The 17,093-nt window shown below is 37.9% G+C and overlaps 1 protein-coding gene across 2 annotated transcripts in view; it reads right to left on the bottom strand.

Moving 5' to 3' along the window:
- Positions 1-17,093, bottom strand: part of SLIT2 (slit guidance ligand 2) — a gene marked incomplete at both ends in the record, with an annotated part of 277,057 nt that overhangs the window by 259,744 nt on the left and 220 nt on the right. For both annotated transcript variants that reach the window (XM_080616785.1, XM_080616786.1), the window contains 2 exons: positions 14,056-14,127; positions 15,335-15,406. In XM_080616785.1, the coding sequence (XP_080472911.1) occupies positions 14,056-14,127; positions 15,335-15,406 (144 nt within the window). The remainder of the gene's footprint in view (positions 1-14,055; positions 14,128-15,334; positions 15,407-17,093) is intronic.

The raw sequence follows: 17,093 nt of genomic DNA, 5'->3' as shown, positions 1-17,093 counted from the left end.
ATCATAGAATAGTTAGGGTTGGAAAGGACCTTAAGAACATCTAGTTCCAACCCCCCTGCCATGGGCAGGGACACCCCACACTAAACCATGTCACCCAAGGCCTCATCCAACCTGGCCTTGAACACCGCCAGGGATGGAGCATTCACAGATTCCCTGGGCAACCCATTCCAGTGCCTCACCACCTTCTCAGTAAAGAATTTCTTCCTTATATCCAATCTAAACTTCCCCTGTTTAAGTTTGAACCCATTACCCCTTGTCCTGTCACTACAGTCCCTGATGAATAGTCCCTCCCTAGCATCCTTGTAGGCCCCCTTCAGATACTGGAAGGATGCTATGAGGTCTCCACGCAGCCTTCACTTCTCCAGGCTGAACAGCCCCAACTTTCTCAGCCTGTCTTCATAGGGGAGGTGCTCCAGTCCCCTGATCATCCTCGTGGCCCTCCTCTGGACTTGTTCCAACAGTTCCATGTCGTTTTTATGTTGAAGACACCAGAACTGTACACAATACTCCAAGTGAGGTCTCATGAGAGCAGAGTAGAGGGGCAGGATCACCTCCTTCAACCTGCTGGTCATGCTGGTTTTGATGTAGCCCAGGATACAGTTGGCTTTCTGGGCTGTGAGCGCACACTGAAGCCGGCTCATGTTCATTTTTTCATCGACCAACACCCCCAAGTCCTTCTCTGCAGGGCTGCTCTGAATCTCTTCTCTGCCCAACCTGTAGCTGTGCCTGGGATTGCATTCTTTCAGTTTAAGAAAGCTGAAGCACAGTTGCAAGTATACATAGCTTTCTTCTGTTCCCAAATGAATTTTTAGGAAAAACAGTGGGCAAATTGACACACTGACACGGGTAAATTTTTGAGCTCTTCATGATGAATTTAAGCAAATTCCACATATTACCTAAAGTACACAAAACATTTGAAGTACTTCAGATTAAAGCTCCCAGAACTCAGTCTTCTAAACACAGTAAAAACTAGAAAAGCATCTTCAAAGTGAAGTGATAGAAGTAGTATACAGAATGATCATTTAAGAACAAGGAAGGAAAATCTTGACAGAAGACAGGTGAAATTACTGTTAAAAGGAAGCTTGATACCAATAGGCAGATAAAAAGTAGGTCCAGGTAAGCAATAGTTTACATTGTGAAGCAGACAACAGTAAACTAAGAAAAAAAATGGCTTAATTTGAGTTACTGGTTCTGAAGAGGCTAGCTTTGCAGAAATGGGCAAATATCTGGGTTTTACTTGTCATTTACAAGCAGCCAGAGGATATATAGTAGATGACAGAGATAGAGGTAGACTGCAGCAAGATCCCATTACTCTCCCAGTAACATATATCTTAACCCATTGAAGCCTGGCCATGCCATCAATCCATTCTGACATCTCTCCCAAGTTGTCATGCCACAATCACTGTGATCTGGCATCACTCATGCATGGGGGGGGGGGGGAGAGAAGGAAAAAGAAAATCTTAATTACACTGTCTGCAATGTAATCATCTGCTGCTGTAATTCACAAACAGGTCTGTATTTATTTCCCAGACTTGGTTACAACCTTCACTGCAAGTTGCTTCTGATCCCAGTGTAATCTACAACATACAGCCAGAGCAGCTGTCTGAGACTGCACAGCCTCACTAAATAGTTCCAGTACTTGACTGACTTCATGGTGAGGAAGTTTTGCCCTTCTAAGAGTCACAACCTCTCATTTCAAGTTATGCTTCTCTCACCACAGCAATGAGCCTAGCCTGAGCTTTTTGATAACTGCATCATAGGTGCTGGAAGGCTGCTATTTCGTTCCCCACAAGTCATCTTCCAGTGGGTTTTAGTTCAAGTAGATGTAATTCTAGCCCCCTAACTTCTCAAGTTAAGAGCTGTTCCAAGGAAATTATAAATCTTTAATTAGAAACAGCCTATCCCATTGGGTGATAAAGACTAAGAGCCTTTCGAAACTCTAAATACAAGGCACAGATGCATTTTATTCTACCACCATTGTTTCAGGAAGGAGAATAGGCGGCTTCCAAACTCACACAAAGTTAATGGTAGCTTAAGTCATTATTTTTCATTCGTCCTTTGAAGTTAGCTGAAAGTAGTAAATACCCTATCTGCACATACAAACACAGCACTGCATAGCTTAGAAATCTTACTCTTCAAAAGGAGCACATCCACACCCACTGTTTGTCAGCAGAAGACATTACTATCACAGTCATTTAAAAATACCATATAACATCTTTTCACTGAAGCTCATTTGCAAACTATGCATAAATGTTAAATGCACACATTTTAATTATATTTCAATTTTAAATTAAAGGACATGCCAGTAAACAACCTGGCCATGCCATCAATCCATTCTGACATCTCTCCCAAGTTGTCATGCCACAATCACTGTGATCTGACATCACTCATGCATGGGGGGCAGGGGGAGAAGGAGGAAAAAGAAAATTGTCAGTGTGTTCATGCAACAGAAAAAGAAAACCATGACAGTGTTCATGCAACAGTACATCTACTCACAAGGACAGAGCCTACTAAACTCCTTAAGTAGCTCCAACAGGTTACAGGGGTACGCATTATCTGGGAAGGTCTAATTTCAGGCTTTATGAGCTCAGGATATACAGAATCAACCTATAAAATTACCCAACTGTCTTAACAAAGAAAGCTAGCACACAGCACCTGAATCATCTCTATGAACTGGTTTAACCATGAAGACATAAAACCCTGACCCTAGATATATAGGGTCAGAATAATAGATATCAGAATAAGAGATGCCTGTGTCCTTGCCAGAGAACTTTACACAGAGCTTGACTTAACACTTATGTCTGCAAGGAAGGCAAGCCTTATCGCTCTTATATATAAAAATGTGCTGCTGTTTCTGTCAGAGGCAAAGAACATCTGCACATCCATGTCCAAAGCCACAGTCTACTGAACCTCAACACATTTGGCAAATGCTGTCTGTGAATGTGACTTGCATGAACACATCATCAAGTGAGAAGGCCTAAGAATTAAGAGCTAAGCAAAAGATCATGCCAGTTTTTCTATTAAGAATTCTCTGCAAAGACCTTCTTGTCCCTAGTCAAACTACTCATAATCTCATTAAATCTAGCAATATCAAGTTAACTGACCACACGAATAAAAACTGGAATCTGAGAAGTCAGGACTGATCTTGCAGCATTTGGATGCCTAAATAAAAACTTTCTCCAAGTCAAGAACTACTTAATTGAGGCTCCATTTTTCAAGCTAAATAGTGACTAACAAAGATATCTAACAAAGATATAACATGAAATACCAAATTAGATGTTTTATTAAAAGCAAAAGAAAAAGTTCTGTAAGGAAGAAGAACATAGATACTACTACAATACTACAAACTCAATTTCTTACGTAGGAAGTGATGAAAGTTACTTTGCAGACTGTAGTACTATACTGTACTAATGTACATAACTTGAACCCTAATATATTTTATCCTTCATTTTCTTCTCACATGGCACTGATGTCAAGTCCAGAATCACCACATTCCTCCCCTACCCCAATCAATTCTCCATACATTACGCAGAACACTACTTTGCACAGACAATCAGGAGTCTATACTCACTTTGCTTCTTTTTTCCAACTAGAAAAAACTCTAGTTGGGGCTTGGGTTTTTTTGTTTTTACTACAAAAAAAAAGAGAAAAACCTATGGCTATTTTCTGGAAGTTCCTGTATTCCTTATTGTTTCAAGAGAAATATATCTATAAATAGTTGGTTATTGCTCTTATTAATTTTGCCTATGGCACTAAAAAAGTGTGGAAAAAAAGGCAAAACCCAGGAACCTAGATGCTGGGTAGCCTCACCTCAATGCCTGGGAACGTGATAGAGCAAAACAGAAGTGATTTCTAGACACAGAAAGGATGAGATGATGACTGGGAATAGTCAGCATGGATTTACAACTGGGAAGATCATGTCTGACCAGTCTGCTAGCCTCCTAGATTAAGTAACTTGGCAGGTGAAAAGAAGACAGTGGATGTTATTTATCTTGACTTCAGTAAAGCTTCTGACACGGTCTCTCATAACAGTTGTCCTCGTAGGCAAACTGAATAAGTAAAGGCTGCAAAAGCAGATGGTGAGGTGGACTGAATAATTGTCTGAAGTGCCAAGTTCAAAGGGCTGTGATCAGTTGCACAAAGTCCAAGTGGAGAACAGTCACTAGTGATATAACCCAGAGGTTAGTACCAGAGCCAGTACTATTCAACATCTTCATCCACAACCTGGAATATGGGACAGAGTACGCTCTCACCACATTAGCAAAAGATACAAACCTAGAAGGAATGAGTGATGCAACAGGTATGCACGCTGCCATTCAGAGGAACCTGGACAGGCTAGAAAACTGGACAAAAAAAACCCTCATGAAGGTCAAAAGGAAAATGCAAAGTCCTACACCTGAGGAGGAACAACCCAATACACCAGCATACACTGAAGAACAAGCTGAAAATCAGAGAAAGGTCTGGGATTCTGGTGAATAAGATTAAACTGGAGCCAGCAATATGTATGGGCTGTATTAGGAAGAACACTGCCAGCAGGTCAAGGTAGGTGATCCTTCCCCTCTACTCAGCACTGGTGAGACATGTAGAGAGCTGTCCCCAGGGCTGGACTTCCCACTACAAGAGAGACATGGACATACTGGAGCAAGTCCAGAGAAGGGCCATGAAGATGATTAAGCAGATAGAAATACCTGCCACAGAGGGAGAGTTTGAGAGAGCTGGGACTGTTCAGCCTGAGGAGAGAAGGCTCAGAGGAATCTCAATATGTATAAACATATCATGTGTATAAGTGATGCACCTAGTTCACAAGTAAGGAAGACCTAGTCACACATTCTCAGAGGTGAGCAGTGAAAGGACAAGAACAAAACAAAATACAGGAAATTACATTTAAATATGAAAGTGTTTGACCGTGAGGGTTGTCAAACACTGGAATAGGTTGCCCAGAAAGGCTGTCGATTCTTCATCACTGCAGACATTCAAAACCCATCTGGAAATAGCCCTTCACTATCTGCTCTGGTCGACTATGCATTAATCAGTGGCATGGGACTATCTACAGAGGCTACTTCAAACCTCCACAATCCTGTGAAGCTAATCTATTGGATTTTATTTTATAAAGTGCATCACAAAGAAGGAAATGTAAGTTATAAAACCTCCATAAAGAAAGAGGATCATGTATCAGATGAAGTAAGGCTGATGTCTGACAATACCTGGAATTATTTCCAAGGTAAAAAACCAAGTAAACAAACTAAACAAGCAAAGAAAGAGGGGATGGGAAGTTGACCCATTAAATTGAGTTTATCTGGAGTTTGGACAGATTTCTCTTAAAAAGGCAAGAAGAGCCTGCAGGTAGTCTAGATAGGCTTGTAACTGTCTTTCTGGCACTGAATTACCACAGCAAGTCTTCATTTCAGTATTTTTCTGCAGCACCTGTACAGGCATCCTGTCAAACTGAAATCAGAAATGCTGGTGTGTCTTACAGAAAACTTTAGGGAGACTTCGCCACATTGTATTTGACTATCAGTCCAGACTATTATTAAAGACAAGCCAGCACAATGCACTACATACTATGAAGGAAAACATTTGTTCTGATGAAGTTTCAAACGCTCTTCATAATAAGTGAGGTAATACAAGAGTATGAGTCACTGAGGTGGCAGCCATGCAGCCAGATCCCTCATACATTTTGGAGTTTAACTGTAAAATTCCAGATAGAACTGTGGCTTCTGCAGTCAAAATAAGGAGTGCCCTAAAAGTTCTTTCAAATATGTTATATTAAAATGCAGTGACAGCTCAGTTTTTACCTGTGGCCATCTAACATTAAACCTGTTTTGTTGGGGTTTTTTTTTAATAGGTTTGTTTTTTGTTTTTTGGTTTTGAGTGGTGTGTTGTGTTTTTTTTGTTGTTTTTTTTTTTTATAATATTGCACTGGCTCTGCAACAGATAAATGTGACTTTTACAGAGTAAAACCAAAATGTAGCTTTAGGTGTAAGCTTTAACATCAGTACTCTACAGCATCAGTTTAAAATAATTTCTGAAGAAAAACGTTATTTGAAACAAAAACATTACAACAGTTCTGTAGAATCAGACTTGGTTTCAACATTTTGCAACAGTGCAAATTACCCATTTCAGAGGAAGCAAGAAAGAGAAGCATCCAGCAAACAGTGTCACAAAGGATGAGCACAAAACAGATGTGGGAAAAATAAACAGCCTTCCTGCCCTGGAATTTGTAAAAACGTCTGCAAAGAGCAAACAGGACTTCTCACTGCAGTTTGACTTCTAGACCTATAAAGGCAGTCCCATGAGAAAAGTCACTCAGATGAATGAAATATACTAAAAATAATAGCAGACATGTACAAGGCTTTTGAAAGAACGTTGTTCATTGTTTTATCAAACATTTCATAGTATTCTTCAAAGTGCAGCTATAATCTATAAAAATCCGTAGAACACTGCATCTTTTTAAATAGCGTCTTCAAAGACAGCCTTTTCCTATTTCTGATTTAACAGACATTTTCAGAGAAGATAGTTAAAGTTGTTTTGACAGAAGTTTGCTAATACAGAATAATTACTGTAGTTTGTTTTGGGTTTGTTTTTTTATTTTTATTTTTATTTAAACTATAAATACAGGTGTCCCTGTACAATTAATGTAAGATGGTTTTGCATTCCTCAAGTAAGTGATTAGCACCACAGGCTTCGTGATATCCTTCTTGTTCTAAGAAGAGGAATGTGCTATGCATTGCCCTTAAACTATGTAGGATTAGCGAAGAGAAGGATTTTTCACATCCATGATTAACAAGGAATAACTGTTCCTCCCCTTCAGGGCTGTTCAAAACCCATATTCTCTACCTCATTATTCTTCCACCTGCTATCACACACACATGAATATATTAACCCTTTAAATGCTCATGCATTCAGACAGAAGCTAGACAGGTGATTAAATATCAATGCTTTGAGGAGAAAATCAAAACATCAAGCAGCCTTAAAAAACAAGCACATGCATTAGGACCTCAGGTTTTTGGCAGTGCAAACTATCCTTCCTTGTTGCAATAACTGGAAACTGTTCAGAATGTACCTCAACTGAAAAATAATAATTCTCAGGCTTCAGTAATGATTTTGACACCAAAACAAAGACCAGGACTCAGTGAGGAAAGAAACTGGAGACTAACTTATAGCTAAAGAGGTAAGATTTCATTTTAAGAGTTCAGTACAACCTTCAGACTATATAAGGTCTTATTGCTAAAAGAGCTGCTGTCATTAAGAGTACATATAGTCAAGAACAACTAGATGAAATTTTGTTCATTTATTGGCTGTTCTTTTGGCTATGATTATGATACAAGTGATTCCTGGAACAGTAGTAGTGATTCCACTGTTAATACAGCTTTTCACCAGGGTCCTAAAATTCCACAATAATCTTTAAACTTCACACTCAAACATATCTAAATTGGAAACAAAAAAAGAAAAGAAAAACCAAACCAAGTTTTGCTTCAGCTAAAACTGCATCATAAAAAGACAACATTTGGCATATTTTCCAGAAGTCCCTGCTCCTGAACCTTGATCATGTAACTCTGTAGAATTGAAATCTGGGAGGTTTCAATACTTCTTTTCTGCAATTGAAATATCAGAAATTCAAAACCAATTTCAGACCAAAACTAATTATCCTGGGATTAATTTATTGATTCAGCTCACATTTAAAGATGCATAGAAAATTCTGCTGTTCCTCTTTTTAAAGGTACTATTTTCCTATTTGGAAGTTACATGTTATGGATAGAAGTAGTTAAATAATTTGAATAAAACTGCAATCTCATGCCACACATCAATACACAATAGAAAGTTAACAAATAAATTTGTTTTAATCTCTGGAAAGCATATTTTATCCTAGATGGAACATTTTATTTCTTAGTCCATCCTGCTACGCACGTCTTTGTAAGGTGAGATTCTCCGTAAAACACTGTACATTCAGAGATCGTGGTTTCGGTTTTACAATTTCAAAGCAAGCTTAATGGTTTAACATATTTATCAGACTAGGTTATAACCCAAACAGATGATTCTGACCAGGCAGTATGTGAAATGCAGCTAAAACCCACTTTATTATACTGAACCCCATTTAATATCTTTGACAAGATTGACTCCTATGCATTGAAATTATAATTAAGCTCTTGCTGCAGAAGCTGCAAGTATAGCAGTTTTGCATGCAGATTTATAACCAGAAAAGGAATCTAAATAGTACCTCCATTTGTTTACCAAGTTAAAAAAAAAAAAAAATTAAAAAAAAAATCACAAAACCTTTCCTTGAAACTATGTAGTTGAAATATACATTTCCATCTGTGCTGGCACATCTATAAGTTTCAAACTCTTTATCAACAGCACAAACAAAACTTTAATAATTTTCAGTACTCAAACACTCGTAAGTACACTCCTAAGTAAACATACTTTTCATCTTAAGCTCTGATAACTTGTTTTAATGTGTTTGTGGAGATGGAGCCCCAATAAACAACAAGTACAGACAATCCCTTTGCTTTTAGAATCGTTGTAGAAATTAAAAAAAAAAAAAAAATGCATGAACTGTAACAAAACATTTAATACTTGATATACTTCATCCATCATTCAGTGATACACTGCAAGAAACATGAAAATACAACAGAGATAGCTTTCAATTTAAAATCTATTTCAAGTACCAACTTGATGTCCAACCCTTACAGCCTTCTTCTCTTGAACTCAGGATTTCAGCTTACTCACCATGTACCTCAAGAAGGAGGCTGGTTGTTAGGGAAGTGGTGTGTGTGCGTGTGTGTGTGTGTGTAAATATTTAGTTCAAACACTAACTCAGAGGTTGTTCTAGAGCCTGAGAAGTAACATTTTACCTCCACACTAGTTTTCAACAGAAATAGTTTTCATGGTATTTGGGTTTTGGTTTGGGTTTTTTGTTTATTTATAGGGTTTGGGGTTTTTTTCTAGGTCTGCACAGACAACTCTTTAGAGCTATTATGATAATAAATAGACATTTCAGAAATAAATTCTTTTAATGCAAATATTAGAAGTGATGGGCTTAGCCCAGAAACTTATGAGGTCACACAAGTAACCTTTCTTACAAGAGTAATCAGTGGGACTACTCATGCAAACCAAGTTATTCACATGGTAAATGTCTACAGAATCAGATTCCAAATTAGCATTTTAGGGGCATACTGCCACCTCAATGGATTATTCACAAATACAGGAAGAAAATGTGGGTAGTTTTCAAATGATTGCTATAAACTCTTCCTATCTTGATAGCTTTAGGATGTTTAGCATAGTCTTAGCATAACAGCTGACGTCTCAACTAGACTAGAAAAATTACTAGGAAAAATTATGATTAAAAACAACATTCCTATCTGATAAAAAATATTCTTTAATTAAAAGGTAACTGCACTGCTGTGTAAACAAGGGAGTAGTATACTTATCTCAAAACCAGACTACATTGTATTTCTGGAGTACAAAGGATTGTAAGGAAATTTTAGACTTAAGTAGCTTATAATAGAACTGGTTCAACAGTCTACAGCAGCTGCTTTCAAATTTTATACGTCCCTCCAGATGACAATAGCTTGTAAAAACACTGAGATACTTCAGTGGGAACACTTGCTGCAACACCACAGAAGGTGCTGGTCTCGGGTATAACAACTTTTAAACATCATTTTTAAAGCTGTGTCTAATAATAGTGTTAGTTTTCAGAAAGTTGAGATTTTCAGTTTATCTTCCTGTTGTTTTCTTAAGAACTATTTCAAGCCGTTATAAATATCACACTCAAGATGACAGCTTTATAAAGAAAAAAGAAACAAGCTTTCAATTTCATATTCTCCTAAGGAATCATTTCAAAAGGTTTTGTCTCTCATAATAAGCAGTGATTTCCAGAAATCTAAAATGTTGGGCAAATTCTCCATACTTTGACCTTTTATGGCCTTGCTGTCATGAAACATACAGAAACCCTCCAGTGATATATGAACGCTGTCTACATAAGAGAGGTTCAGAAAACATAACAGGCCAAATCCTAATCCTTTCTTTATGGGATCTGCCATGTACCGAAGGGCCATATAATCTTTAAAAGCCTACTCATAGAAGCATGGGCTCATCATGCAGGTTACTAGTTAATATAGAAAGCCTTGCAGATGCTGAATGCAGGACAGACAAGATCATAATTAATCCAGGAGTTTTTGACACTGCTTCAGGATGTACACAAAGGCTGACTGAAAAATAGGCTATATGTACTGAAGTTCCAAGAATGTTGTTTCAGCATACAGGGCATTTATACAACACAGACCATGTGACTCAACTATTCCAGATACAGGCTGTGAAGAAAGCTATATTCATGGCAGGCTTCCTAGCTCAGGCAGTGATGCACCAAATTGGTTTGGACCGGAACTAGTATCCTTTAAAATCTGAGCCTTCACACAAGATTATACCCAAGTGAACACTGAAATACATACCCATTTTTTACCCTGAGAGTGACAGAGCACTGGAACAGGTTGCCCAGGGGGGTTGTAGAGTCTCCTACGTTGGAGATATTCAAGGGCCAGCTGGACAAGTTCCTGTGTGACGTACACTAGGTTACCCTGCTCTTGCAGGGGGGTTGGACTAGATGATCTTTTGAGGTCCCTTCCAACCCACGGGATTCTGTGATTCTGTGATTTGACTGAAGACTTTCCAGAGAAGTATCCAACTTAAAGTCCTATAGCAAAATCACCTTCAGCTTCATCAGTGTCTCTCCAGCAACTGAACTTTCCACAAACCCAAAACTTATCTGCTTAAGTTGCTACTTTTGTTTACGCTCCCAGTTCTTACGTAGCAAGCACTACTACACAATCATTTATTTCAAACTGAATATTTTTACTTTAAAATTACAGCAAGGCTGCTGTGGCAACAACCACTTGTTACAGCAGTATTTATTGTGGTTTTGGTTTCCATTGCACTTCTACAACTACACTGGTGTGACACAAATTCCAGTTATGCAGCACATTACATCTAAATAGTTTCATGTCCTACTACGTATATCTAGTGTAGTAAAGATTTGTTGTTCCTTTACTAAGCTATAGGAAAAACATTACTGTCTACTTCAGATACACATAGATATCATCAAATCATGTCTTATAGTTGCCTGCTGAAGAGAAGGTTGAGAGTTTCTTCAGATTAAGTTTGCAAAGTGCCACAGGTCTTCACTTGTCTTAAAATAGGTTGAGGATACACAGTTTTGAATGATCAGATCTACAAATGAGTATTCATGATAACTGATCCAACCAAACAGTTATTTGGAAGTTAGAGTAATTGATCTAAAAAGAAATTATTTTGTAACGGAAATTCCGGTTCAGAAACAAAAAAATCCAAAAGCATCACTTAACCTAAAGAGATGGATTATTTATCCCCACAAAGGGAAACTACTGTGAAAGTCTGTTCTTCATATTAAAGAATACTGAACTACAGGAAGCATGTTTTAAAACTGAGCCTGTATACACTAGCATAAGATAATCCATCATAAGAAATATTACATGTAAACAATCTTGTAAACTAAATCAAGTTCATTTAAGCTGCAGTAAGCTGCACTGACACCTTCCACTGGCATGCTAAGAGGACTGCATCAGGTATTTCAGAGTTGTTTGGCACATTGCATTTACAGCAGAAATGTGACATCTACACTTACATGTTTTAAAAAACTGAAAAGCTTTAAAGTGCTTGCTGTTTAATGTATAAAAGAAAACACTTGAAGGAAGTATCCATAAGTTTCCCAAGAAATCATTTCTAATTCAGAATCCCAAGGAGATGAATTGGCTGTCAGATAACAATGCGCCTTCATCAGATGGACTTGGCAGTTGTAAACAGGAGGAATTTTCTCAGCTTTTCCTCACAAATATGAAATATTTGTTCTCTGTCAACAGCTGGGCAGTTTAAAGACATCCTGCATATATATTCAAATTACAAGTCATCCACACACCTAACAATGACTGAATTCCAGCAACTTAAAGAAACTCTAACAAGAGCTGGAGCAGATGCAAAATAATTCCAAAGACAAAACAATCTAACTTCGTCAGTCTGAATGACTAAAAACTTTCAAATGTCATAGCTTGCCTGCTGAAGAGTGAACAAAAATAACCCACAGAAGTAGACACAATTATCAGAATTTCTCTTCAGAACTAGTGTCTTATATAACTGAAAAATATCTATTGCTTTCCAAAGACTTTATGAATTTATCAAGAGAAAAAAAAAAAATTAAAAAGAAAACAATGGCAAAATGTGAACATAGACACATTTTAACTACCAAAGTTCTTTTTTCTCTAGTATTGCAATTCTGTATTTCAGAAATCTTGCATTAAATGCCTTGAAATTATGACACGACATAATAACAATATTTCAAAAAATTATTTTAAATCACATAACAAGATCCTGCTTCTAGATAATCAAGGAATAAAGTTGACACTTACTGGTTTAAAACTTGGCAAGTGTTTGGTGTTTCAGTGTCAAGCCACATTCACAATGAAGTCAAGGATCTTTTAAAATTTATTAATGTTTCATATATGTGTACTTCTGCAATATGAACTACACTCCTGGTTAATTTTTTAGATATAAACTTAACTTAGGAATGTGTATATATTATTTCAATACATCTCTCAGCAGGAGAAGATACACTAAAACTCTATTCTTTGTACAAAATTTAAAACACATAGTAAAAAAGCATTGCATTAAGTACTTTAATACAACTTTGAAAAAATCTGACTATGCATTTCTAAGAGCCATCAATTTCATTAAAATTTATCCAAAAAAGATTGCACTATATAACACTTTCAGTTTTTAGGTCAAAAAGTTACTTTGGTTTATTTGAAAATATGAGGTAATTAACTTAAGTACATGATATATCAACTACTTTAGAAATACCATAATTACACTGGTGGCTATTAAGTCTCTTGAATAGCTTTGTCTGTATGAGCAAACCATAATGGTTTGTGGGGTTTTGTTTTAAACACACAGCAGCTGTGGATACAGAGCACAGCTATAAAGACAAACAGTGTCCAAGCCAATGCTGCTTTTTGATAAAGTAGAAATACTTTTATGAAGTTAAAGCAACAGCAAATGAAAAGCTAAACAAGATTTTTAGATGCATACTTACAGAAAAGCTGATACAATGAAAATGCAGCAACTAAAATACCTAATAATGAAGACATTACTTCAAAGTTCTACACAAACATATGAATACAGGGCATTCTTCGACTTTACTAGATCCAGACTGAAACTATATCCAACAATCAGCATTTTCCCTTTAATAAGCCAGATGTCCCAAGTCGTACAATACATTTTTAAAAACATTTTCATTTTAGGAAGTGCAACAAACTAAGACACATACTGAAAATTAAGCAACTACTATAAAAAGCTAAAACCTTTTGGGAATTACCCATTTTCTCTGCCCAATCATGCAGGTGCTTGCACTTCACCAGACAAGATCCTTTCATTGTCACTCCATTCTCTCTCCCCACAGAACTCAATCATTTTTTTTCTTTTTAAGTCCAAATCCAATTAATTTTTGAGAACTAGCAGTTCTTATTTTTCTAAGCTTTTGTAAATGCTCCAACCACATAAAAACTGAAGCAGAATTAAATTACTGCTTTCAAGCAATGTAACAAGACAACACTTTATAACTAGCAGTTACTTCAAATAAGACATTATATAAAACATCAAACATCTCCAAGACTAACATTTAACAGTGTACTTCAGATAACAGGCATTTTTTAGTTGTATTCATATTTGAAAAAGTCCTTGTTTATTCAAGGGAAGAGATTTCATAGTACCCAAGCTATCTCCTACAAGGTAATTGCAGTTTACACTTCAAATATGGACGGTTCATGAAAGCTCCCCCTTGGCCAAGTCCCATATGTACTGCTTGAGAATTTCTTTTCTTATGTCTCAATTAGGATAAATATTCCAAGGCTGGTTTTTTTATTAAAAAAAAAAAAAAAAAAAATCAGAGGCCTGAGTACACACAACTGATTTGATTAAAAACAAACAAACAAACAAAAAAAACCTCTTATGTTTAGAATTCAAAATACTTACAGCCTCTCCAGTTCTTTTAAATCCTGGAATGCTCCTCTCTCAATAGTACTAATCTTGTTCTCCATAAGCTGACTGAAACACAGAAATTTTTATACATAAGTTCTAATAGCTCCAAGACAACTTGTTGCATTAACAGTAGTCATTTAAAAACCACCACATATTCATTAAAACAACACAACAGTTATTAAAGTGACACATGCTTTAACCTTCCAGACCCATCATCAGCACTTTGCATAGGCTCATATACTCGAAAGGGGAAAAATAATCCTCAGTAAAAGAAATAGGAATAGATACTACATTTGCTCATTTACTTAATAATCCAAAGTTAAAAAGTCACACATATACATACATGCTGTGTGTGCACACAGACACACATCACTGCTCTAAGGCAAATTACAAGACTCTAGGTGAACAGCCTGAAGGCAATACTAGTCTCACATGGGAATGACAAAACAAAAATAATGAACTGTGGTATTGGGAGAAGACACAAGTGAAAGACTGCACAGAGATTGTAACTGTAACAGTACTTCTGTTTTGTAAATACATCAAAAAGTGCTACAACATTTTCTGTTTCAGACAGAAACAGAAAAGGATTTTATATGACTACTTGCTCAAAATAAATAGCATTAACACATTAACTACATAAATTATGCAATATTTTAAAGATTTTTCTCCCCCCCCCCGAAAAAATAAAACCCAAAAAACAAAACCCCACAGAATTTTAAATTATTCATAACATTTGAAACAAAATTGTCAACAAAAGCACCAAAAGAAATAATTCCTTCCAAAAATTCACTGTTAAAGCAGTTTCTTTTGGACCAGAAACTGTAGAAAAGCAATGATCATCACCTGCAAATTGCTTTAAATTCACTAGAAGAACTTTTTTCTTAATGAATTTCCTTATACTTTAGGTTGAGAGTACCCATTTTCAGTGTGAACTATGTTTTTTAACCTTAAAGTCACTCCAGCAGTTATTCAACCAATTTTAGCAAAGCTACATGCCAAATTAAGTCCTTGAGTTCTCTTGTAAGCTTAATCAGAGATTATAAAAATTTAAACAAATGATATTTCAGGCAATTGCTAACTTATGCATATCAGTATATAACCTGGGGAACCGGGGGGGTTTCAGAGAGGGAGGAAGGGTGTTAAATTCAGATACTAAAGCTAAAAAGTGTTAACATATCCAGCTGATAAACTGAAAGATAACCAGCTCAATGGTTGTACAACAAACTGTAGCATCAGCCCTAGAAGTTATCAGTAATAGGAAGAGAAAACTTACAGAACTCGAAGGTGCCTTAGACCAGCAAAGTCGGTCTTGGTGATTCTTGTGATGTTATTTCCATTAAGATCCCTAAGAAAAATAATTTATAAGCAGCAAAATTAAACATTCAAAAGTTACTTTTAAATTGTTTTGTTTGTTTTCATGGGCACAGCCTTTTGAGCAATTAGGAGATGTAAATGAACCAAAGAAGCCATTCCTATAACTAACACTGTGTGAGATCCTCATTTCCAAGTGACTGAACAAAGGTTTATCTTGAAGGTAGTAGTTTCAAACTCTGTAATAAGAGGCCTTTACAAAGTCAGTTCTGCCTGCCATTATAAATCTCATATATATCTTTAACAATACAGAAGAGTCGAAACCTGTCTGAACATGGTTATAACTGCACTTAGAAAACCACTAAAGCTACCATATATATATCTCTATATATGTGTTACAGTATTTGTTTGTCTGTTACAAAGTCTAAGAGACTGAAATCAAGACAATTTTCAGCATTCTTAAGCAACTTTCAGCTTTCATAGTATCACTACAAAAGCAGAGCAGAGCTTAACTTCCTGTAGCAAACATTAGCTTCCAAGCAAGCATGAGACTGTTAGAAGAAAAAGTGATGGGAGATATGATTTTATGAAAACTAAACTCTTCATTTGCTGCACGGGAAGCTATACTGATTGCAGAATGCAAAGCGCATTCAGAATCGACAGAAATCTATTTAGGCCCTAGCATTTCTGTTCATACTTCAGCAATACTTTACCTTCTGGAGTATATGCCCCTTTTTCTCAAAAATTTGGAGTCAAGTTGTGTACATCGCTCGGTCCCAATCCCTACAAGTAAAACCAGACTTCGCAACTCCAGAGGTAAGCCATTAGGAAGTGGTTCTACATGGAAACTGCTTTAACAACTACAGCTCATTCCCAAAGTAGTTAGGGCAAAATAAATAAATATCCTTTTTCATACACCAACATTCAAATGACTTGAGATAATAACTCTTTCACTCCTCAGACACTTTTAAAAGGCAAAGCGATATGATAAAAGTAATCGACCACACGCTTGCTCACTTTCAAGAGTAGAAAACCCCCTAGTTGAAGGGTACGCGAACCGTCTCAGAGAGAGGATGGGGGGAGGTCTCACAGCTAAGGAAAAACTTGGTGCTAAAGGGGAAGAGGCTAAGCCACCCCAGCGTGCCCTCGCCGTAAAAGAGACGCGGGCAAAGCCTCGCAGGGTTCCAGCTTCACTCCGGGGCAGCGAGCAGCAGCGCTCCCCGTTAGCCTCCCCACGCGGTAACCCCGCGGTCCCGGAGCTGGAGTGAGCGCTGCGCGCCTGCGAAGCGCCGCAGCTCACCCAGAGGCCTGCCTACGTCCGCGGAGAGCCGCGGCCCGACTCTTCCCCATTGCCTTAAGGAAAGAAATCCGCAATAGCGAAGTTTGCAGGGAAATGGGCGCCGGCGGGGGGAGACGCCGCTCCGCCACTGCCGCCCCGGGGAGCCTCCCGAGCGGCCGCCGTGCCCGCCCCGCCGCTCCCCGCGGCGGCGGGAACCACGCTCCTCACCGTGGCTTCTCGAAATGAAAGGCAGCAGCTGGGAGCAGCGTCCACCTCTCCCGCGACTCCGCGCATCGCCGTGAAATGGGGAGCGCTAACAGCAGGGGAAGGAAACGGACACGCCACACACCCCCTCCCCCAGAAGGGCGTCGGGACCCCAAACCAGGCCGGCTCCAAGGGGCCACATATGCCACACCAGCCAGCGGGAGCCCTGACGGGAGCC

Source organism: Psittacula echo, assembly GCF_963264785.1.
Source record: "Psittacula echo genome assembly, chromosome: 1".
NCBI classification, from domain to species: domain Eukaryota; kingdom Metazoa; phylum Chordata; class Aves; order Psittaciformes; family Psittacidae; genus Psittacula; species Psittacula echo.
Note: the sequence above shows the minus strand (reverse complement) of the source record. Positions and strands in the feature narration are given on the sequence as shown.